At 38.0% G+C, this 25,465-nt stretch overlaps 1 protein-coding gene across 1 annotated transcript in view; it reads left to right on the top strand.

Annotated features, from left to right (window-relative positions):
• Window positions 1-25,465, top strand: part of LOC106639240 (glutamate receptor ionotropic, kainate 2) — a 1,100,929-nt gene that overhangs the window by 1,027,145 nt on the left and 48,319 nt on the right. Inside the window, exon 12 of the mRNA XM_089592472.1 lies at window positions 8,582-8,697. Coding sequence (XP_089448598.1) covers window positions 8,582-8,697 — 116 coding nt within the window. The remainder of the gene's footprint in view (window positions 1-8,581; window positions 8,698-25,465) is intronic.

Genomic DNA, 25,465 nt, shown 5'->3' with positions numbered 1-25,465 from the left:
ACTTATTTTTGTTTACGATTGTTCGGCTCGTTTCCCGCGATCAACGTCCAACAAGATGATGGAACGCGCGCCCTCCTTCGTTCTGCGCGCGTACTGCTCCTGCGGAGCTGCCAAGCCACGCGCGGGCTGACACACTGACGATCGAGGACCCAAGGAAGAAAGAGCTAAGGGAGATCACATCGACTGAAGTGATATAATTGTCTGCAACTCTGTACTCAGTGCTAAGTCACATAATAAAGATTTTCAAAACAGAACATTGGTCCTTCGAGCTGGATTCCGAGCGAGTAAGAAACAAACAGCATCCATTGCAGAGCAGGTGTAGACCAAGGAGAGCATTCAGCACACAACATAATGTGAGTACACTATTACTGATGTCAAAGTGTTGGTTGTATCAAGCCATCGCGGCCACCATCATGCCCGCGGTCCGGCTTGCGTTGCCTGATCATGGCCACGACGTAGTTGTTCCGCCATTAAGGCGTGCCTCACGAGCATCCGCGTCATAAGCTGAATACAAGGCTGCCACGGCCACCGCATAGCCCGTGGTCCAGCGCTTGTCATACATACGGCCACGGCAGACATGAAGCCGTGTTGCTGGTAGTGGTTATTTCGTCAGTAGCGGCGGCCACATTGCCTTCCTTACGGGTGTACCTATACCTTGTCATGACTAGAGCAAACGCAATGCGGGCGGTTTATCAAGGTTAGCATTTAACCTCTCTATTTTAATGCGTAATACACGCAAGCGTCTACGCACCCGCATGGACATGTGGGTGCGTATATGCATGTGTGCGTGTGTGTGTGTACATAAGGTGTGAGTATCTCTCTTTCTCGCTCTCTCTTCTTCTCCCCATCGTATAGCCACACACATACGTGTTAATTTGTGGAAGTGAGGACAAAGCCAGGCTTGGCCTGACGGCAATAGCAGCTTCGTGCAACCATAAAGCTCATGATTGCTCTCTTAGGTCCAACAAAGGCTGGGTTAACCTATTTGGCGCCCAATGCGCTCTGGCAGACGTAATCGCTCGTTTTGAGCTGGCCGTCACGCAAACTGAGCCCTCAGCCTGGACCACCAGCCTCGTCGAAGTGAGGCTTGAGTTGCTGGATGGCTACTGGAGCGACTTTCAGGCCAATCATCTGAGGCTCATCGAGACACCTCCTCCCGAAAAGCAGGAGTCACTAACCCAAATGTACTCAACATCGGAGACTGAGTACATAGAGTCACGCGCCCATCTCTACAACGCGAGGAGCACCCTTGCACCACCCCCTGGCAACAGTGGAGTGGGCCGCGGGAGCGCTACATCGAGTTGTGGACCCCGTCTGCCCCGAATTAGTATTCCCGCCTTCTCTGGCAAAAGAGAAGACTGGGAGAGCTTCCAGGATCTCTTTCGAGTGCTAGTGCATGACGATCAACAGCTCACCGATGTCGAGCGACTGTTTTACTCAAAGTCTCTCGTGGAGGGAGATGCCAAAATAGCTCTCGACGCGATCCAGATCGTTGGCGCCAACTACTCGACCGCTTGGGCCGTGCTCGCGGCACGGTTTAAACACCGCCGTCTCCTACAACATGACCATCTAACGGCGCTACGGAACATCAGGCCCTTAAGGGACGAGTCGGCTAGAGGTCTGCGAAGCCTTCTTGATACGCTGGGTCGCCACGAGGACCAGTTGCAAGCTTTGGGCCGTCCTGTCCTCCAGTGGGATGGCTGGCTGATCTCTTGTGCCATGACCGGCATGAACCCAACTACCCAGCGTGCCTGGGAGGACGAGCTCGAGTGGCTCGAGGGCACCGACACAAGGGCTGGGATTGAGACTGCGACTATCGCCGCCATGAAGAACTTCCTTCACCGACAGTGCCGCGCTCTCAGCTCCATTAAGGCATCTCACCCAGCACGGCCAGTGAGCATGCCCAGCATCTGTCCACCAGCTTCATCATCTTCTGGGCAGCACTATTGCTCCCTCGCAACCGGCGCAGCTCTGCCTCCGTGGCCGTGCTGCAGCGAAACCCATTACCTGGGGCACTGCGCTCGATTCCAAGGCCTCGACGCGCACGCTCGGTGAGACCTGGTCCACCAAGCCCGACTATGTTTTAATTGCCGTTCTAACTGTCTGCCATCACCAAAACGGCCGAAGGCCGACCCCGTCAGTGCAACTCGTGCCGACGACCTGGGCCCGTCGCCCTCTTCCTGACTCACCATGCTACCGACCGCTCTCGTTCAGCTGAGTGGGCCGTCCGGCCGGCGCGCGACAGCCCGAGCCCTCCTCGATGCGTGCTCCGAGGTCACGATCGTCTCTGCGAACCTGGCGCGACGGCTCAACGCCACGCTGGAGCACACCAATTCGAGCATTTCTGGAGTAGGAGGTGAGTCAGTCGTTCGCTCGAGAACTCGGGCCCATCTGCACATCGACCCGGGCAGAGATGCGCCGCCGATCACCTTAGTGGCACTCTGCTTACCTCAGCTCAGGCTTGTCTCGCTGTCTGCTCCTCTGCACCCATCCATGGCCGAGCAGTGGCTTGATCTTCAGCCTCTGGCCGACACCGCATTCGGTACACCTAGTCGTGTGGACCTGCTCCTCGGTGCCGAGGTCTACAGCCACATATTAAGGGTGGAATCCGTCTGGCAGGGCGACATTATCGGTCAGCACACGATCTTCTGCTAGACCCTCGTTGGCCGTGCTCCTGGCCTGCAGCCGGCAGCTTTTACTGTGGGCTCAACACCGCACATGGACGGAGCACCGTCTTGGCATCGCGAGTTGGCTGCGCTGCTGCAGCGCTTTTGGGAGCTCGAGAAAATATCGCAAGTCAGCCGCCGCGATCCAGAGGACATTGAGTGCGAGCGCATCTTCCTCGATCACCATCGTGCTTCGGATGGCCGCTATGTCGCTATGTCGTTCATCTGCCATTGAAGAGCGACAGTACGCGGCTGCTCGGCAACAGCCTGAAGAGTGCCACGGCCGCCCTTTACTCGTTGCATTGTCGCCTCCAGCGGACCCCAGCGATGGGTGCTGAGTATGTGCAATTTATGGCAGAGTACATCGCTCTGGGCCACATAAGACCACTGCCTGACGATCTGCGCACGGCATCGCCCCGATCAGTGCACTATATCCAACATCACGGCATCTGGCAGAGCAGCGATAAGGGCCGCAGGCTTCGCGTCGTGTTCAACGCCTCGAAACTGATATCGAGCAACTACAGCTTAAACGACGTCCTCTTCGCGGGCCCTAGGCTGCAGACCACGCTCCCCAGCGTGCTCCTACGCTGACGACGACACCAAGTTGCCTTCTTCAGAGACGTCCGCATGATGTTTCGTCAGATCTGGATCGACAAGCGTGACGTCGACCTACAGCGTATCTTGTGGAGCCCTGATTTAAACCAACCGCCCACGCACTACCAGCTGTTAACAGTCACCTACGGCGCTTCGTGCTCACCGCACCTCTCCTTGCGCACTGTGCAGCAGCTGTGTAAGGACGAAGGACACCGTTGGCCCGAGGCAGTTCCCGTGGTGATGAACGACCGCTACGTCGATGACATACTCTCTGGTGCAGATGACATTGCCACGGCTCGACATATTCGTGACCAGCTAATCAAACTTCTGCAAGCCAGCGGGTTTCCTCTGCACAAGTGGGTAGCCAATGTGCCCGAGCTGCTGGACGACCTTCCCGATGACGTGCGCCTGCGGCCCACTTGGTGTCAGCTTGGCGCTGAAGGTCTCGTTAGTGAGCTCGGTATGAGCTGGGACCCAACGTCAGATTGCTTTCTGCTAACACCTCCCCTCATACAGCACCAAACCACCAAGAGGACCATGCTTGCAGCGCTCGCGGGCCTGTTTGATCTATGCGGTTGGCTTTCGCCGATCGTGCTGAACGCCAAACTCCTGCTGCAAGACTTATGGCGAGCCAACCTGGACTGGGACGAGTCTGCTCCGTCGTCCATGATTCAAAGGTGGACTGCCTTTGCCGCCAAGCTCCAAGCCATCTCCGGTCCATCCCTGCCTCGTTGGATCGGAACGGTCGCGTCAGCGGACATTCACCTGCACGTATTTTCCAATGCTAGCCGCCGCGCGATGGCTGTTGTCCTGTACTCTAGACTCCAGGCTGCAGACGGTTTTGTCTGCTGCCACATCCTCCTCGCTCGCACGAAGCTGGCGCCCATCCGCACTCTTAAGCCAATGGTTGAACCTGTGGCCCGGATGACCATTCCTCGCTTGGAGCTCGGCACCGCCCTGCTGGCTGCTAAGCTTCTGCGCTCGACGGCCAAAGAACTAGCAGTTCCGATTGAGCGCTGTCACGCCTAGTGTGACTCGCAAATTGTGCTGCAGTTGGTTCGCTCCGATCAGCCAACCAACAACGCCCTCGTCGACAACTACTTGTCCCAGATACAGGGCACGCTACCCTCGAGCGCCTGGTGGTACGTACCGTCACAGTCCAATCCAGCTGACGTGGTCACTCGAAGCACGGACATGTCTGGTCTCAGACAACAACTCCTGTGGTGGGACGGTCCACCGTGGCTTGCTGACAACGACCGAGCCTGGCCCCAGGAATCACTTCAAGAGGTGACACCCCTGCCGTTGGCCTGCTACGCCACCTGTCTGGCTGAGCCGAGCATATTTGAACGATATTCCAAGCTTCACACTCTACTCGTCGTTCTCGTGCACACTCGTCGGTAGGTCCAGCACCAGTTGCGTCACCCACCTGTCCTTCCGGTGCTCTCACCACTGACCCCCGCCGAGCTTCAAGATGCCTTCCTGGCCTGCGTCCATTTGAGCCAATCGGAAACATTTGGCGAAGAGCGTGCGCGTTTGCAGAACGGTGAGCGATTGCCAAAAGGGAGTCCTTTGACTTCTCTTGCAGCTTTCCTCGACACCAACGGCGTTCTGCGTGTCGGCAGGTGGCTGGGTTTCTCTTCGCTACCTTACGAAGAGTGGCATCCACCGATCCTTAGCGGAGCCTCATCGCTCGCCTCACTAGTCCTTTCTTGGGCCCATACTCGAGCTCTTCACGGCGAATACAGGGTCACTAGCGCCTACGCGGCCAAGCGTGCATGGATTCTCGGTGGCCCACGCAGAATCAAGACTCAATTGCGGTGGTACGTCGTATGCTCCCGACTCCAGGCTCGCTCCACGACCCAGATGATGGCCCCCTTACCAGCTTCATGAGTCACACCTTCCCGCGCTTTTGGTGGCACGGGTGTCAACTACGCCGGGCCTTTTTCAGTACTTACATCAAAAGGACGAGGCATACGCACTACGAAGGGTTACATCGCCGTCTTCGTGTGCATGACGACAAAGGCCCTACACCTCAAGCTCGTCGGTGATCTCTTTACAGCTGCCTTTCTGGGCGCTCTCGCTAGGTTCACCGGTCGTCGTGGTCGACCCTTTGAACTCTGGAGCGACAATGCCACTTGCTTTCGCCGCGCTGATCTGGAGCTGCGCGAGGCGTTACAAATTGTGGAGATCGACTGGGACCTCATTGCTGGCTCTCTCGCTTCGCAAGGTATTGCTTGGCACTTCATCCCCCCTGGAGCTCCACATTTCGGTGGACTCTGGGAAGCCGCCATCAAGTCAGTTAAAGGCCACCTCCAATGCCTAATGGGCTCCCGTCACCTGACCTACGAGGAATTCTCCACCGTACTAGCTGGGATGGAGATGGTGCTCAACGGAAGGCCCTTGACACCGCTCTCCGGCGACCCCTTCGACCTCGAGGTACTTACACCAGGCCACTTCTTTGTTGGAGCCCCACTCGATTCCATCATCCAGCCCAGGCCTTCCACTGAGAACTTAGACGCTCTCTCGCATTGGGACCTCTTAAGAGCCATTTGGGCTCAGTTCTGGTCACGCTGGAGCCAAGAGTACCTTAATACACTCAAGCAAAGGCCGAAGTGGACCGTTGCTCGCCGAAGTTTTGCCATCGGCGACTTCGTCATCCTACTGGACGCTACCCTCCTCCAATCGAGTGGTCATTGGCCGCTAGGTCGCATCATTCGCGCCCAGCCTAGTCCTGATGAATTGATGCGCGCGGTCACCATGAAGACAGTGACTTGCGAGTACGTGCGACCGATTATCAAACTGGCCCTGGTCCCCGTAGCGAACCCCGGTCCACCAACGCCACCACCTGATGGTCAAGAAGGCTAACCCGCCTTGGCGGATGGCAACTAGTATGTCGCTCCAGGAGCAATGCGGGTGGATTGTTCGGCTCGTTTCCCGCGATCAACGTCCGACAAGATGATTTTGTTTCCCTCCTTCGTTCTGCGCGCGTACTGCTCCTGCGGAGCTCCCGAGCCACGCGCGGGCTGACACACTGACGATCGAGGACCTAAGGAAGAAAGAGCTGAGGGAGATCACATCGGCTGAAGTGATATAATTGTCTGCAACTCTGTACTCAGCGCTAAGTCACATAATAAGGATTTTTAAAACAGAACAACGATTAGTATAACTGTTATTTCTGATGCTGTTTTCGAATAAGCACATCAAGTGTTCATACAGTCAAATTTTGTATAGACGACCTTATTGTTAAAAACTTGATCAGGCACTTTTTTAAATTATACTTCTATAGGGGCGTTATGCGCGTGGGTAAATCTTTTAAGTGTATATTTGTCTTCTCGTAAATTTAAAAAACAGTTTTTAAAGAGATTTAAGCCCCCGACCTCTTACTTTCTTTATAGCCATGGCCGTTACCTACTCTACCATGAGCAGGCCAAACATAGGAAAATCATTTACTTTATCTTATCGTACAGTTAGTTACTTATTTTTCACAGACATTCTTATTAAATGTACATTAATTTACTTGGTTTATTTATAAATTAAATAAATAAACAACTTACCTTATAAAATTAAATTTTTTTTTCTTAATGTTTTTTTAAAAAACTAGGCAATTACTAAACCTTAGCAAAACACCCTTTCAATTCATCAATGAATGTTTAGTCTAACCTTTTTAATTTTTTTATTTTAACAATAAATAAATAATTTTTTATATAATTTTCTGATATTTTTTCAAAATTTTTAAAAATAAAAAAAAATTTGTTTGTACTGTACAAGTACAATAATTAATTTTTATTGTATTTTATTCTTTTGAAAATTTTTTATACGTGATTCATGAGGTTTTTTGATTGAAGGAAGTTCTTTACACACTTTGTGGGGGAAAGTTCAGAGAAATGACAGGAACGCTAATGTGTAGAGTAAGGCTAGCAATTCCTTTTCTTATGTGGATGTACTCATACACATTCATTCACAGACACCTTATCCCCTTTTTCGAAAGTTATTTAGAATTTAATTTGTGGGTCTATTTGAAAACTCGATAGGTTTTTTTAAAAGTAATGCTTTGTACCCAAAAAATTAGGAGACTCCTACAAATCACATGAATGACATTTAATGTAATTTTTTCATACGGTTACATGTTTCATGTCTATTTTTTAAATTTGTCATGTATAAAATAATGGTACAGTCAAACGAGCTTTTATAATCATAGGTACGTCTTATGCTATTTTAATATAGGTTTGACGTTTGAATAATATCTCTCAAAAAAACCTATGTGTGAGAAGCGTCTTAAAGGGACATTTACTGGCATGTAATACTACCTTATTAAAAAAAGCTATATAACAGAATGATTTTTCTCAACTTTCTATGTAGAATTATATTCTGGGTATTTAATATGGACGAGAAACAAGTGTGGCATCGTACGTGACAGATGTGAGCGTGACGTTACAGATGCAATCAGCGTAGGCAGTAAAATGTTGTTTTAAAATCACCAGAAGATTCAATGAAAGTGCACAGTATTGGACTGGCCAGTCTATATATTATTTTTATTGTATTGTGCCGTAACAAATTGCTTATAATCATTAACTCATGACGTGTTAGTTAAAATTACACCCAATCAACATAGGTCTACTCATTTCCACTATAATTGCACCACCTTCGTACACAATATTGTTTCATAGAAGGCATTGTTATACTTAAAATTGTATTGTTTGCCATACAATTTTATAAAAAAATTAATTAATACTTGGGTACCCAAGCATCAACTGTTTACTGGTTCTATAGGTATTATTATATTTTAATCCACTACAAAACTCTCTAAAGACCTCTGCAAGTATGTCTTTAACCGTATGTCTATAACTATTAGTACCACTTAGAAATCTTCTTATAATATTAAATTAAATTACGTTAAAATATTAACTATAGCAATAAGACTCTGCTTAAAATTCCTATTAACCTTATACGACACCATAGATAGTGTTGACTGACTCAGTGCCTGTTAATAAGGAAATTTTTATAATTACAAGAACTTAATAAAAAAATATTCTGCAGTATAAGGCTAAAATTAAAAGGAAACAATAAAGTAATCAGTGTTTGTTGCAATTTAACAAAGCGTATAGTGAGCATTTGTTCTTGGAAAAATTATAATACTTTCTATCTCTGATATTTTTTAGCTTGTAATTTAATAACAACAATTTACAAAACTTTTTTAAATATTTAATATAAACAAGAAAGCCAAAGGGCATGTTATTTGTTACAATACTGTTCTTAAAACAATAAAAAACCATAACTATCATGCATTAGTATTACATCACTAAAATGAAGCTTTTTTACAGATGCATCTTACAGAAATGAGCTTAGTGGTGCTGTCCTAAAGCTGCAAGAAATGGGAGTTCTTACGGCCTTAAAAAATAAGTGGTGGCAAGAAAAAGGAGGTGGTGGACGTTGTCAGGTTTGTAAAATGTTGTTTTTGTGTTGACTTATTAATGGTGCAACAGAACCTTAGCTTAAATTTATATGTTAAATAACTATTTGTACAACCAGATTCATTGTTGTTGTTTCACAAATTTATTCAAGCACGAACACACTAGCAATCAACGAAACGTGAGTTTCAACATTGAAAAAAAAAATAACAATAATTGCTATAATTGTCATAAAAAAGATAAAAATTATAAACAAGGTTATAATAGTGATTTTGATGGTGGCTAAAAAAACAATACAGATTTGAGTAATCTTAACAACCCTAGTAACAAGAATGATTGTAAGTGTAACAGTAACAATAAACCTAGTGAATTAAATAAAAGAGAACTCATGTTTATTACAACAGAAATAAAGACAGAATTGGTAAAAGAACTTATACTAAATAAAATAATACCACTGATCCTAATTATGACTGCAGACATAATAATGAGAGAAATTAACTCCTTTTGTGGCATTAAAAACCTTCTCAGAGATTTTATTGTTTGCCACTCTGATTGAGTAAGAGGACTTGAAGAAACAGAAATCTTCATATTATTTCATATATATATAGGTGATCGATGATAACAACATTGTCTTCATTGACGTACTCAGCACTAACATAGCTTTGCTGATGGGCTACTCTATGTACTTCACCACTTGCATTGTTCCTTCGAAGCGTGAGAGTTTTGGCCCAACGTCAAAACTGAACGATAAAGCCTGAGTTGTGTTTGGTAAGGGCATCTAACGTAGCTGCTTAAGAAATGAGAAGACAATTGGGTGGAATAAACACTGACCAATTATTGCCACTGAAGAAGGCTTCATGATGGACTTGCAGATTTAGTGTGGGTATACTTATTAAACAGCATTCCCTGTGGGTACTTCTCATGAACTGCCCTAACCATGCTCTGTACAAAAATTATCTACCAATACGGATTTACATAATGCCTGGGTAGTCTTCTATGATACGACGAAGAGAGAGTCGTCACGCCTGACTTGCTTGAGCACGAAAGCTACTGCATTTGTTTGTAGTTATGCTATTTTTTTTATCAAAAAAAAGCGTGCAGTGTTTTACTGGCAATTATAAGACACAACAGGTAATAAAGACCCACTATGCAAAAGACTTATTCATAAACATTTAAAATTCTAGGGCCTTAAGAACTTTTTTATTAGCAGATGTGCCAGCAGAAACAAACGCATTATTACTATGCAGTTACACAAATGTGGTAATAAAATAGCCTACCTGTAGTTTAACTATAATCAGAAGGCTATTAAAAAAAAATTTGGTCAAACAAAAGTCTTTGATGGGCTTTACATTGTCGTCTAGTCATCGACACGATAAGCTGTTAAACATTGGAAGTAGAGCAAGTGATGTCATAGCTGTCAGCTTCTTGAGCAACAACACCAAGTGTAACTTAAATTATCTACGTTGAACAATACAACAATTGTTCTTAAGTATAAACGAAAAGCTCCAATTTCATTAATCTTAAGAAGACGACTCAATGTGGTGGGAGTGGTTAATATACAGCTTACGGGAACATCGTATAAAAAACGATGACTGACAGACTGACAAATTATTGATCTTTTATAAGCTAACGAGAATAAGCAACTTGAATCAGTAGATTCTTTTTTTTTTTAAATTAATGCTTTGACTATTTCTCAGTAACAAAGTAGGACTATTTTTTGTACTGTGATAAACTAAATCATTAATTAAAAAATATTGACATACGTGGAATAATGTTGATACGATATATGCAAAACTAAGTAAATACTTTTTGTCCTTTATTTGCCTGCATTTAGCTCAACAAACTAAAGAAAAAACAAAATAACTGCACGACGACCGTACTTTTGTGCAACACATTACTAGTAATATATTAAAAATAAAACTTACACCGAATATACAAATGTAAGGAGAAAACAAAAAATAATAGTATTAATAAAACAAGGAACAACTCAATCACTTAGTCATCGACTTGACTGATTCGAATCACCAAAAATTTTTCAATACTTTCCACCAGTCTGCTTTGAACTGTGCTGAAAATTTTGTATAAAAAAATTACAGACTAATATATGACCTTAACACAACCCTTGCACAAGTGTAAGTACGCAAGATAAAGGGCAAGCAAGTTTCTAAAAATACAATTAAACATGTACAACAGGTTTTACTGGTTTTGGCAACGATTGAAAAAAAAACTGCGAGAAAATTAAACGTTTTTTATCATTATTGCGTAGCTAGTCCATAGATACCAATTTGTTCAATCATGAAAGAAATGAAACACTTACACTCATTGCCCTTAGTAAAAGACTCTAAGAGCTGCTGCTATGTTTGATAAGGAAAGTCTTTACTAGTTTATTGCTTCCTTTTTCCTTATCCAAATTGTTTAAGACTTTCGATTCCTTTTCGGCACTCTATCACCTCGGTGCATGTGGCATTGCGCGTTTATGGGACTTACGGTTCAACGCACATACCACCTACAGTAACTGATTGGGTGCCCAGCAGCTATACCTTCAATCGTACAACAACACTACATAGTTTTTTCTGTTGAATAAGAAATTTACTGCTTATTATATAATAAAATCAACAGTCAACTTATAATTTATTCAAAGCAGCTATTAGGCGTAAAAAAAAGACAAAATACCTTCGCAAACAAACTGGTAACAATTTTACGAGGAAGACACACAGATCATATAAGATAGAAAATAGCATGCTCAACTTATTTTAAGTTTCTCAAAAACATCCTGACACAAAAGTAAAACAGAAACCCTGAAGATTCAAGGAAACCTTCTGACCTACACCCTAAAAAGAAGAAAAGATTAGAAGAGACCAGAATCATCTCCCTAAGATAAGAGTTGTTGGCAGAGAGACAGAAATATGAAATCAGGACAGAAAAAAAGGATATAAATTTTTATTAAGGTCCTGTAAGGATATACTTTTGCTTGAGTCCTTAAAGAGATAAGATCAGACAACAAGCCAAAAAGGTGAGAATTTATGTATAAAAAGCTACTACAACTAGATACAGAAATTTTCTTTTCAAGGTAAGAGAAATCGATGATTGGAATTCTTTAGTTACAAATCTGTCAAGGACCAAAAAAAAGTTATGGTTAGAAATTATTAGCGAGAAAAAGGTTAATTACAAAGTAACTTTTGATTAAATTACAAAAAATAAGAAGGTGAAGCTCACACTAAGAAAAATTTCTAGGTGCTTATTTTGGAAAAAAACAGTACCACTATTAAAAACAAATAAAAGAAGGCAAAAAAGAGATCTCGTAATACTGGAAAGATTAATGTCCAGAAGATATAAGAAATGAATAACTGACTTGTTGGCTTCTCTAGCTGCTGAATGAGAAGACGCATCCAAGTTCTCAGACAAACTACGACACAACTACATTATTTAGGTGCTTGTGTTCTTACTTTGAGCCCTAGGAAAATAAAAAACGTTAAAAGTACACTAAATTTTTTGCTCATAGGGGAATTCTAAAAGGCTTCAAAATGTGATACATAGTGATGTAAGAGCAAAGGAAAACAAAGCTTTTGTTATCAGCTTTAATATTTTTGTTAAATAGGAGGATAAAATCATTAAAAAAGTGTTGTGTTACTTAAAAACGATCATTAAAATAATTAGTTTCTAAGTTTTCTAAAAACATATCATAAATTTTTTACAAATAGGCTGATACACAACTTATTGCTTTAATCACTAAGATACTAGATGATACACGCTTCCTTTAAGCAATCTAGTTGTTTTTTCCGTATGACAGTTCCATAGACACAACTGTTTTACTTAAATCTGTTATAATACACCTACTAAGGTATTAGATCATGTCTGTCTAAAAGTTTTCCTTTATTTTATAACTTTATTTTGACTACTTGTCTGTTTGTCATGGAACCTTTTTTACTCAGTCTCTTACTTAACATACTACCAAGATTATTCATTTAGAAATTTTGACACTGTTGATATTCAAATTTTTATAGTTCATGATGACATGGTAACATTGTTATTTTATACACCTTACACCTTGTAAAATTCTTATTTTCAGCTATATCAACTGTCACAGCATTATATATTTAAATTTTCTGGATTTTAAGTATAATTTTTGAAATTGAAGCAAATATTAGATTTTTTAAAAATTTTTTAGTTAGAGCTACTGATACTGGTGTGTATTCAGCAAATATTTAGCATTTCGTTACATTTTTTGTTGATGCGTTTTTCTAAATGTGACGTCATTATGAAATCGTACTACATATTCTGTCGTCAACTTTTTATCAATATGATCTCTAAGCCAGTCTAATTGTACTTAACACTCTAGTTCTTCGTCATTTAAACAATAACTATTAAATGTATTCAATGTCTCTTGTTTTCATTTAATGCTTTATCACTTATTAACTTTTTCTGACATTTTTGCATTCACATAATTAACCTATTGTCTAACTGTTGTTAAAGGACTGTATTATATGACAAATTTTTTTTTCATTTCCAGTCCACTAGGTAGCAATTGATTTGAGTTTATCTTAGATTTCCAACTTTCTTGTTTATTTTCGTCCCTACTGTCAGGGTTTACGATTTCTTTATTTTCCATTAGTAATAGTTGGATTTAAGGTTATTAATCTAATTCTTTGTATAATAAGTTTCACTGTTAGGAGCTAATTCTTTTAGAGTTTCATTTAAAAATTTCTTTTATCTTATTTTTTATTATTTTCACGTGCCTATTAGTCATTAGTTAACTCCCAACCGCCACTTCATAGCTGTATTTAGCATAGCATACATAATTTTTTACTCTATTTTGTTATCCTATTTATTCTTGCCTTTAAATTTTTTCAGTAGCACTTGACTATCAGAATTTTTTGAATCTTTTAGATTAGGCTTTTTACCAAAAAATGATAAATCGAAAATAGGTAAATTATAAGCGTTTTAAAAACCCTGCACTTAGCAAGTTATTGGTAGGAAAGTCTTAAACTATAGCACGCCTGAACGGTGGATAAAAAAACTGTTTTACGGGATCACTTGGTGGTGAGGGGCTTCGTGATATTGCATGATAAGGTGCTTAAGAAAGAGACTTAAGCTATCAGATAGTAAAAGGCGAGCCTAGTAGGGATTGGAAGTGAGATGTCAGGATGACTTTGGGGAGGGGTGAAGTGATGTCAAGAAGACTTGTGCTTCACATACTGATAGCTGTGACCTTGAGTGATACTGTGCTTTAAAAATTACTCCCGTTCTTGTCAAGCCTTGAATTGATTTCTGACATAATAAAGGCTGGAGGTACAGCAAGAGGAAGATGGTTCAGCATGAACGAGAGTTTTTTATCAGTGAATGATTGTTCTTCTTTTCATTGGTAAAGTTTGTCCTAAATTGGCATTGTATTTTGTCGCAAGAGCGGCTTTTTAAAATTGTGAAAAGATTTATTCTTCCATTACGAAAAGTAAATTGTATACCTCTTTCATTTAACTAACGTAGGTTTACTCATTTTGGATGCAATACATTACTTAGGATAACAGTCTGAATTGTAAAAAGGTAATTCATGTGCTTGGTGAGTAATTTTTCCACATTGTTTTGTTATTAAAATGTAGCTGTAAAAAATTAAGAACATTTTGTATATTCTTTCTATGTCTTTTTAAATTATCTTTTTCAAAACAAGATTATGCAAGGTTAAAAATCGTTCTTACTGTATGTAATGCACCTATCTTGTAGAAAAATGCTTTTTAATGTATATTAATATGTGTATCAATATGTGTTTTTATGTACCAATACGTCATTATGCGTGTAAGAAATTTATAAATTAGTAAGTAAAGTTTACTATATCAAAACTCTGACTAAACTAGAATATTCTGAAGCTCGCACACGTTAGGACATAGTAACCATCACATTCAGTTGGCATGTTTATGGAAGAATATCAACAATGTCATTAATTCCAGATTTTGTACTTAAAGTGACTGCGTCGAAAGCTAGTCATTAGTGTTTTCTCTAGCTTTAGTACAATAAAAAAGCAAACTTGTTCATCTGCTCGACCGTTCATAATTTACTCACTCAGTTATAAGTAAATAAAATAAGTCAGCTTGGGGGGTTGTGTAGTATAGGCACACTTGGCACTAAAATCAGTTACTAATCTGCTCAGCCATTTTTTCTTTTTATTTGTTTGTTACCTTGTTTGTTTAACTATTCATCTATTACATGATACGAAAACTAGCATACAATAATAAATCTGATCAAATAATAAATAAAACGTGTGAGTCTGCAACGTTACGTAGTTTTAATGCTGGGGCGTTATCCTATTAGCAATATAATTAAGTGTGTATATTACACTACTAAGTTTGAATTCGTTATTCAGAAATCATGTAAATTAATGCATAAAAAAGTAATTAATTTTTAAAGCCATTAAAATATGTAGATTTACTATGTTTTTTGTATTAATAACTTTAAAAGATAAACGAATTCTTAGATTCCTTCAAACGGACATTTTTCAGATTGTTATTTGTAAACAATAATATAAGAGTATCTTATTCAACCCACTTAAATTCTTCAATACAGTACTATAAACCAATAGCATTTTAAATAATTCTACTACTTTTTTTTTTATTAGGCTTCTATGGTTTATTCACTTGCGACCATATAAAAAGTAGTTTTTGTAACTAGTAATGCTCATCGTAACACAAGAATTTTGTTATGTTATAAATAAAATTTAAAAAATGAGTAGACTGTGCCAATTTCTACTAACAAAAAATTTTATACATTTTCTGACACATGTGTCAAAAAAATTTTAAGAAATTAATTGAACAAGACACTATAGGTACCTTAAGAGGAAATTGTGGAAAATTCTGTCTATTTATTACTTTTTTAAAAAGAAAATTACTCTATTTTATAAGCCGTATATTTTATCGTAATTAACTACAATGTATGTAATAAAAGGTTTATGTAAAAAGCAAAATCCTTTCCGATTAAAGTGTAGGACCAAAATAGTATCTCTCTGGGTTTTTACGAAAAATGGATTTGGTTTAAATTATAAAAAAACTCTCTCTATAAGATACTAGCTAAAAAAAATAACATTAAAATATTCTTTATTGTATATGCACTTTACGTAACACGTTTACAATTCAACTATTTGCACAAAAGCTTGTTGCTCTGTGTATGTTACAAAAGACTTTTGTACATACTACACACGCTTGAAAAAAAGGACGTGTAAAAATTGTTTTCATTGAAACAAACTAAGTAATGATATAAGCAAAGTTAACAAAAAATACAGCTTTGCTTAAAAAATGCTTGATAAAGAAACATTTACAGTAATAATTGACTGTAGTTTACTAAGATAGACTAAATGTTATCTAAAAGTTCCTTCAAATATGTTTGTCGTACTAAAAAAACGTACAATAAGTTTGTTATAAGCCTAAACATCCTTATTTATTTTCTAACTTTGTAACCAACAAATTATTGGATTTGTTACAAAACCATTTTTGTTCACTTGACGTCAATAGGGTAACTTTCTCCTAACTAGTCTCACGGCTTCACAAACTTTAGATACGTTGATACACACGTAGATACATGTATACTTCTTACATACATACGCATTAAATTTACCATCATTCAATAGCACTAGCCTTTAAAATCTGCTGCAGTCTTATTTTTGCTCCACCTTGAATACCCTTATTTTGGTAGCACGAGATGATGAACTCTACCAAGGGATAGACCTTTGGTGGAAGGAGAAGTCTTATAGCCTATTTTCCCACAATTAATACAAATCTATGTATTACATCTATTAGAGTAACGCCAATCATACTTAACATTGTTTTATTTTATGTAGATTTATTAAAAAATCTTACACACATGACATTACGTAAAATATTCTTTTATGTATTCTCATTACTCATATAAGACACGCACTTCACTTACATTTAGTATCATTAAAGCCAAAAATACTGTTTTTTAAAGTTATACTTTTATAGGCGCATTCTGCGTAAGAGGAAATAAACGATTTTAGAATCTTGACGTTACGTAAAAATATGAGACGAAAGTGAACTTATAATGTTATTTCTCCTTCGTTTTAACTCCCTACCCTTCTCGATTGCGCCAGTCTCCTCCACACCACACCACGCCCTTTGCAGCGCAGCAAACATTTGAAATTTTACTGAATTACTTTTTTTTTTTTTAACTAGTTTTCTAAAAAAATAAAAAAAAACTTTTTCACTTAACGTCAGATTTAAACTTTTAAGCTTACTTACTTTAACTTTAAATACTAACTTAGTGTTGATGAATTTATAAAGTTTAAATGTTAAATCAAGTGACTTTCTTGTGAACTAATTTTTTAAGTAGTATGATTTTATATAAAACTTAGAAATGAGTATATCTCTTGGAAGCAGCTTTATTATAAAATAATATGTTCTTAGTCATTATTAAATTTTACTCTAACAATAAATCAACAAAATATTGTTTATACATTTTTAAAAACTTTTTATAATTCCCGAGATATTTTATAATTTTCAATTGTATTATATAAATAAACTTATTGGTTTTGATAGTTTTACAACTTTTATGTTCGTCACTAAGATAATTTTTCGACTGACAGAAGTAAACCTTAAAAAGATGCGTTGACATAAGTATTCTCGACAACTTCTTGTTTCATTACGAAAAAAAGAATAGCTTAATGATCTACCAAAAAATTTCATAAGTTGATTTAACAGTTATTTTTTATAAAAAAAAAATTAAGAGATTTTGATGCATCATAAAAATACAATTACTCATGATTTTTTCGTAAGGTTACATATTAGATACGACTTATTAAAAGCAACATTTAAAAAAGGGTAAGGTAAACGTTCCGATTGTGAGACAACGTCCCAACTAATGGGATGTTTTGAAATTAATTAATATTTAAATAATGGAGAGTATATAGAAATGGTAATAAATTTTGTTAACTTATACGTGGAAACATTTATCATATACATTTTTTTCAAGGCCATAGTACGTAAAGAATATTATAAAAAAAATGTTTATTGCAACTCTGCTATTGCAGTACTATGGGACATACGAATCTGCACCTATTGTGACTTTCATTTTACTGAGTTTTTTCTTAATCAAATTAAATTCTTTGTCAAGATATGTTTTTTTTTTTATGAATTGAGGTATCCCAAAATATATTTAAAAACAAAGATCAGTATTTTTAATGCAGATTTTTTATTTATAACCATGACTCAATATACGTACATCTAAAATTTGAAGGTCCCAGTTAATGGTACAGCATAATGCATGTACCGTATTTACGTACACTTCATATTTATGCCTTTGGCCCGATAAATGAGACACAGCAAAGTTGTTGTTTTTACTTGCAAATCTTGTATTCTGTTATGTTAAAGTGAATACAGTGTGTTTTAATCAATTGTAAAGTTATTGTAATTAATATCTAGCTTCATAGTAAGTTAGTTATTGACATACAGTGATAAATCGTACACAGAACCTCAAGAGTGAGCAGTGCTAGAACTCTTTTTTTTTTGTAATTACCTACTTAATTAACAATATTTACTGATTTTAGCTGAGAAATGAAAAAAAAGGGAAAAAAGACTGACAGAAAAATAGCCTCTAAAGGCGTAAATAAGCAGCAATTGAAAAAAGAGGAAGAACAACAAAAAAAGGAAGAGAAAATATTGAAAAAAAAAAGAATTACAAGAGGAAAAAAAAAAATAGAAGAGGCCAAGAAAAAGTTACAAGAACAAATTAAAGATATTCAAAAACAAATTAAACAAGAAAAGTAGATTTAATAAGATTAATTGATCTTCTTCTCTTGATATTTTGTTGTTTGTCAAAATTTAAAACTTATGGTCTTGCATATTACCATTTATTTATCTAAAAAAGAATGTAAATTTATAAATACATTAAATTAAAATATAAATAGCAATTATTATTATTTTCAACAATTTTTTTAAATCTCTATTTTTATCTTCATTTGAGCTTATTTTGTTATTTTACAAAATTGTGATTTTGTGGGATGAACTTTTTTTATATTAATATACTTATTATTAATTTTTACGAGCTACCAAATTTTTTTCTTTATCACTGTAGGTTCAATCCAACAGTTTTTGTATGTCTTATAAACTGGGACTGACTGAGTGGGACAACTGGGCCATGCTGTTTTTTGATGTGCCATTAATTGGGACCTCATATTTTTCTCCATTACTTCAAGTTTAATTATTATTGCGATCTTATTTATACACTAAAATAAATTTTTTATTGCTAGAACACATAATTTTACATTATAATACAAAAAATTTTCTGGTTATATGTATTTTTCAGCTTCGAATAGCTTATTTTACTTAAAAGTTCGCTTAACCCTGTCTCACAATCGGGACATTTACCTTACAGTTGAACGAGCTGCAAATTTTAACGTATTTTTTATGCTCTTTGACATATACTTTTGATGTTTGAATAATATCAGTTTGATGTTAAGAAGAAAATGTGATATAACGTTTTCATTCATTTAAATTAATCAAGGATTAAAAATATCATCTACAGAATCTCAAATGTTATGTTGCTAGCTATGTGACATGCACAATCTAAACCATTGTCACTACTTTTATAGTTAGCAACATATAGTTTTATATTTTTATATTTCATTGTTTTGTACAAATTCAGATTTTTTTTCCTATCTTTTTTAAAAGTATTAAAAAAATTACCACTATTAAAAAAGATTGTCACTGTTTAAATTTTATTAATATCTTATATCGACACTACTTAGGGCTTAGTTTTTTTTAAATCTGCGAAACGATTTACATGTTAGTCTCTGTTAATCTCATAATTAATAACGAAGTCTTCAGTCACATGACAGTCAATTTTAAAAGATAGGAATATAAAATAATGATTTTTGTGTCGATTCCGTAGAATAAATTTATACCTAATACGTCATGCCTTAAAAAAGGAATTTAATAAGAAATAGATGGAAAATGTACTAAATAACCCAATATTAAAAAAACTAGTTGTTAACTTCCTATTTATTTAATATTTATCACATTCCCTATTACATGCATACTCTTTATTGCTATATCTCCACATGGTAAATATCTTCTCTAAATGTTATGTAAATCTTTGAACTTCTTAAAAATTGACTTTAAAGTCAAAATATCTTCTAACCTTTTAGTAAAATTTAACGGAAATCTCCTTATTATTAAATATAACTTTCTTAATAAGGACAGTTAAAGTTTTTATCGTTAAATTAGGCACCGCCATACTATAAAAGAGTACGAGAAATTAAAAAGTTTAAATAAAATTTCAGCTTATCATAAAAAAACTTACATTATCTTTGCACACACCCAATGAAAAATATAATGTTCAATTACAAAAGCTGCGTCCACTGCATTTTCACGAAATTTAACATCAATATTTTCAACAGTAATATTTATCACTACTTCTTGGAATTGACAATTAAACAGTAAGGGACATAGTATTGTTTCCGTTAGATAACAAAGTTGTTAACTGCTTTTGAAGTCTGAAGTCCAATGTTCTAGTTATTATCTTATACTGTTTTTTGACTTATTATTTATTTGAACAGTCTCACAATTTACAAAAATGTTGTTAAGACTACGTGAGATACAACACAACCAACCGCAAACAGTGAAGGACGAAAACAAGAAAGCCATCCGAAGTTGCAGAGAAGGCTTTTCAAAGAAACAGAGAGTTAAAAAACAAAGCACGCAAATAGTAACTACAGTCAGAAAAGATAATTCTAGCCAAAGTACAGTGCCCGCTCGAAGTGCCTGTCAAAATGCGAGCATCCCGATAACCTGGTTTCAGATACTGAGCCACCGTCCCACGTAGGGGAAACGGTTGGACCAACTAGGACTAATGAAGAAGAGCACTCTTCAGTGGTCTTAATCAGCAGACGAGCAAGCTCGGTGACAGTGTGAAGATACTCACTGGTGGTAGTTTTGCCAACAGCAGTTCAGACAAGCTCATCTCAGCCTAAGTATACATGAAGAATCCGTCCAAGGGGCTAACGGCAAATGATGGAAAGAATAGAAGGATCGAATATGATAACGACGTCTCCAAAAACAATATTCAGACGTGGCACAGCTTACTTTGGATGCTGTTGAAAGGTGTTAAGATATTCCTTGATCCAGTGTGCCCAGAACTGGGTCCAAAAACCGAGCCCAGGCCTTCAGTGAGTGAGTTAATTGAGAGAGTGATCCGTAGGAGGAGCCTTGATGATAGAGTTGAGGTTAACCCTGACAATAAAACGGCCTGGAGTAAGCACTTCGAGCTCATCTACTTCTCCAGAGAGGGGGGGGGGGGTAAATGTCGACTGTTGAGCACCATCTCGATGCTGACCAGCACAATTCAGAATTCTTCATACTCACGTAAGGTGTTGGATACCGATGACCAGCCGAAGCTGTCACTTTACAGACTTGATGCCAGCTTCCCAGAGACAACTGAAGTAAAGGGTTTCATCCATGATGAAGTGCCACTCAATGCCCTAATTGGCAAGAGTACCAATGATGAGCTCACCATTTAGCTTGACTTTCTGGAGCGCTTCCAAGAGTTCAACGCCAACTCGATTGAAGTATATGGTATTATCACTTTTCAACTCAGACGGTCCACAACGACGCCTAGCTGATTACGTAAGCACAGCTAAGAACAAGGCTGTAGACAAGTCCTTGACCAGCTCAAGATACATGGCCATTGTAGTTTAACATTAAAAGTAAGCGATTTATTCTCTTAAAGTGTAGATGCCTTGTCTTTCTGGTAGAGAGTACGATAAGGGGCCAGTATGTTTGTCTCTAGTATGACTAAAGGTACAGAAAGAGGTGACTATGTACCAAGGTAGAGGGGCCATCTGTTGTGGAGCTGGCTGTGCTCGCAAGCAGATGCAGAGCGCTAGTGATTCTGTAACCTGCATGTAGCGCTCAAGAATAGGCCTTAGTTACGATGAGACATGAAAAGCGCAGGAGCCATTCAGGATTAGAGGATGCTGCTTATCACAACTAAGCATAGAATGCTATAGCCACCTGCCAACTTGGACGATTCCATCGGTGTGAACTAACTAGGCAAGAGATACCAGCAGATGCTTTTACGGCAGTTGCTTACCAAGTCAAAGAAGCTGGAGATCCTTAGTGAAGGCATGCTCTTGGCTTCAGCGCATACAATTTGGAAATGCATAGCTCTGATTAAGAGTGGTCAAGAAAGGCGTAATAGGTAGAGCAGGTGCCCTACAGAACACGCAGGCAAGAGCTCAAATCAGTTCATCAAGGTTGGAGAACCGATCAAGGAGATAAGCCTCAAGCTGCTAGATGATGCAACAAGGGGTGACGAGGACTGTGTGGCCAACTCTTTGTGAGACTAAAGCTCAGGGCTATCCGAGAGCCAGGGTGCGTCACGAGCAAATTTGTCGAACAGTCGTCTTCCCTTCAAATGACAAGAGAGTTTGACCCTCTGTAGCGCATACAAACACAAGTTGCATACAGTGTTGGCAGTCGATGGTTGTGATAGTACAAAACCTTAGTAACTTGCTCTGACAAAAGGATGGCATGCAACATGGGCTCAAAGTAACCATGGCAGATATAACCTCTACAGCGTGCTCTGATGGAAAGATAGCATGCAATGTGGACTTACGGCTACCATGGCAGCCTCATAGTTTTGACAGCGTACTGTAATGCAACAATGGCATGTGATTGAGGCTCATCGTGACGGCAGCAGCCTTATGGTTGTTACAGCGTGCTGTGATGCAAGAATGTCATGTGACGCGAGCTTACGGTGACCGTAGTAGCCTTAGCTTTTACAACCATGTTTAGCATAAGATGTAAGCTTATGCTGGCTAGAGCCACTGCCAAGAGACAGTTCTCTCAACACACCAGGAATTACGATGTCTAAGAGAGAAAAGAAATGAATGCAAGCACTTTCACTGACAGGATGATGATTGGCATCGCATTCAGTCACTAAAAAGATTAGAATGCATGATCTGGCACCAATGTTTGTTTGACGGATTATTTATTTTACTAGTTTTATAATTGACAAAAAATTTGTTAAGCCTGTGAGATACAACACAATAAGTCCAAAACAGCGGAGGATGAAAACAAAGAAACCCTATAAACTTGGAGAGAAAACTTCTCGAAAACTAGGAATTTAATAAACAAATCTCGTAAATAGCGATTGCAATCACGAAAGCCAAACACAAGCCAGAAGTTTTTTAATGCCTCAGACTGTAAACTTTTTTTATATTTTTTTTTAATGCATGGTCCTAAAAAACTTGTTCTTGGAGCTTTATTAATAGTAAACAATATTTTATCATTGATGATTTACATGTTTTTTCTACTAAGTATGAATCGAAGAAGTAAAATAAAAAAGCAACATCGATAGTCATAATTCTTGTTTTTGGAAATCTTGCAGTTTTCTAACTGGAAAAACTAAATCCACCAAGAAAATGTGCTGAACTTGAGAGCATTGGGTAGAAAAATTAAAGATAGTAAAACCCACTTTTACCCTTAACTGGTTCCCCATTTTTGATGATAGTCAATTTTCGTGTCTTTGCAACTACGAATGAGCATTTTAAGAACTTGATCAGTACCAAAATTATGTCGTTCTAATCGGGACGTTCGAATTCTATTTTTCATTACTTACATCGTTCGTTCCATAATTAGGAATGCCTAATTTAATTTGGGAACAAAGCAGAATTGTAGTAGGATTTGCAAGCCTAATATTAATACAGCGTTGTGATAAACTGCTGTTACACTTAATAGAAGTACAAAAATGAGCAGTGAAGATTTGCTGTAAAAACATTTATTCTCATTCAGTTGGTTCTGGCAATAAAGTATACAACACATACCAAATTTCAGAAGTCTGGGAAGGGAATTTTGTTTACTAAAAAGTTTTTTCGTATTAACTTCACCGTCTAAATAATGATCGAGGTATGAAGTTAATGGACATTCAATAATTGAAACTATCAGTAGCTTAAACAAACGTATTTAAAGAGTCATATTTATCCATTTAGTTAACCGCCAGTGTATGTATTCTTTTGTCTTAGTCTTTATCACACATGATGAATGTGTAAATAATTGCAAATTTTTATCAATTACCTTTATATTTCCATCGAGATCAGATGAAATTTGTTTACAATTGTATTAGTCTACTATGTACCATTCTTTAATGCTGCTTTTTTCTGTATTTGGTTAAGGTTGGATTATTTACGTAATAAGTAATGTAAGTGACAATCGATAGAACTCTAATGCGTTGAAAATAAAAAAGAAGCAACAAACCTTATTTAAGGTCTATTCAACGTGAGCTTCAACATCATTGTACGTGTATTATACTATCACATCGTCATACATTCATAAGTACACTAAGAAAAAAGTGCATTCAAAATATTATTCTCACAGTTGTAAGGGTTGTTTTTAATTGGTTTCTTACAAAAGTCTTGTCTGAAACCTTATTATAAGACTAGAGAAAAAATACTTGTTATAACATAGGTGAAATTGAGTTTTTTTTTTTGTAATGGAGAAGGTATTGAACGTAATGTGTTAATTAAGTTATTATTTTTAACATAATAGGAGTAAGGTTGCTATTCTCTTACTTCAATAAAATCGTTTATCAAGGCTTAGAGCAGCACTCAAAAGGAACGGAGAACAGTAAAACCGTTTATTAAGCTGTTTGTTTGTCTCTGAGTAAGAGCAGCAGTGGCAGCAGGATCGGCAGAAATGAACTGCTTCATACAGTTTCAACTGTCATCTGTACCTTTAAAACGCTCTTTTCAGTGCTTATAAACGATCTTATCACACCAAAAAAAAAAACAACCTTACCATTATGTACTCAAACAAGATTTTACGTCCATCACCTATCCTGCTACGATGAGAAAAAACTTAATATCTCCCATGAGGGCTGATATGTATTTTCTCTAGTTGTAAAATATACATTGCCGAATCACTTTGTACAAGCTTATTCGCAGTTGCGTGGAAACGTCTGAACTGAGTGTGCTCCAAGTAAAGCGGGCTAAAACCTTTGCCATACTTGTGATAATGCCCCTTTTGACTGTTTAGCTCTATGCAGGCATGAAAATGTATACATGCATATGAGCGCGTACTAGTTCTTGCGTGTGCTAATATTTTCTAAATAATTAAATACGTAGACATTAATAAAATACAATCAGTCAGCTTTTTGTTAAATCATGCGCTTTTTTGCAAAGCCACATAAACGTTACAGTAAAGCACTGTATCCTTACAAGCTCGGCCCCACAAATGTAGGCAGTTTTTTTTTAAAAAAGGACCCCCTCTTCAAAGGACTTTGGCTTGTTTTGTTCACTGAACTATATTGACACATGGCACTTTAGTCTTACAGTCTTACGTCTCCAACGTGTAACTAGAAATGAAAAAAATACTGGAATAATTATTTCAGTGCGTCTTTGGAAAAAGACTTTAAATTGACGAAATGTTTTTAATCGAGTAAGAAGTAGAGTTCCATATTCAACAAGATGCATTTTAGCCTGTCATTAAAAGAGTTACTGTTCTCGTAATCGGTGGAAACTTACAACGTGTCTTGGATTTCCAAAGAAAGTCAACATTTCTCTTCAACAAAACTATTCAGAATGTAGTGAACAAGGTATAAGCTATCCCACTAGAAGTACTTTTGTGTCTCTTTAAATAAAATAAGGGGTCATTCATGAATTATGTCAAAGCAAATTTGATTGATCTTAGATATCCCCCTTGACCGTATGGATTCGCAAAGTATTCTGTTATTCATCCACCCCTTTTGCGAAATAAAAAATGAACTAAAGAAAAACAAATTTGTATTTAAAAACTAATCAAACAC

This window comes from Copidosoma floridanum, unplaced genomic scaffold (genome assembly GCF_036245765.1).
Source record: "Copidosoma floridanum isolate Cflo_tuat_1 unplaced genomic scaffold, Cflo_Japanese_pri ptg000017l, whole genome shotgun sequence".
In the NCBI taxonomy this organism is placed as follows: Eukaryota; Metazoa; Arthropoda; class Insecta; order Hymenoptera; family Encyrtidae; genus Copidosoma; species Copidosoma floridanum.
This window is presented reverse-complemented; position numbering and strand designations above follow the sequence as displayed.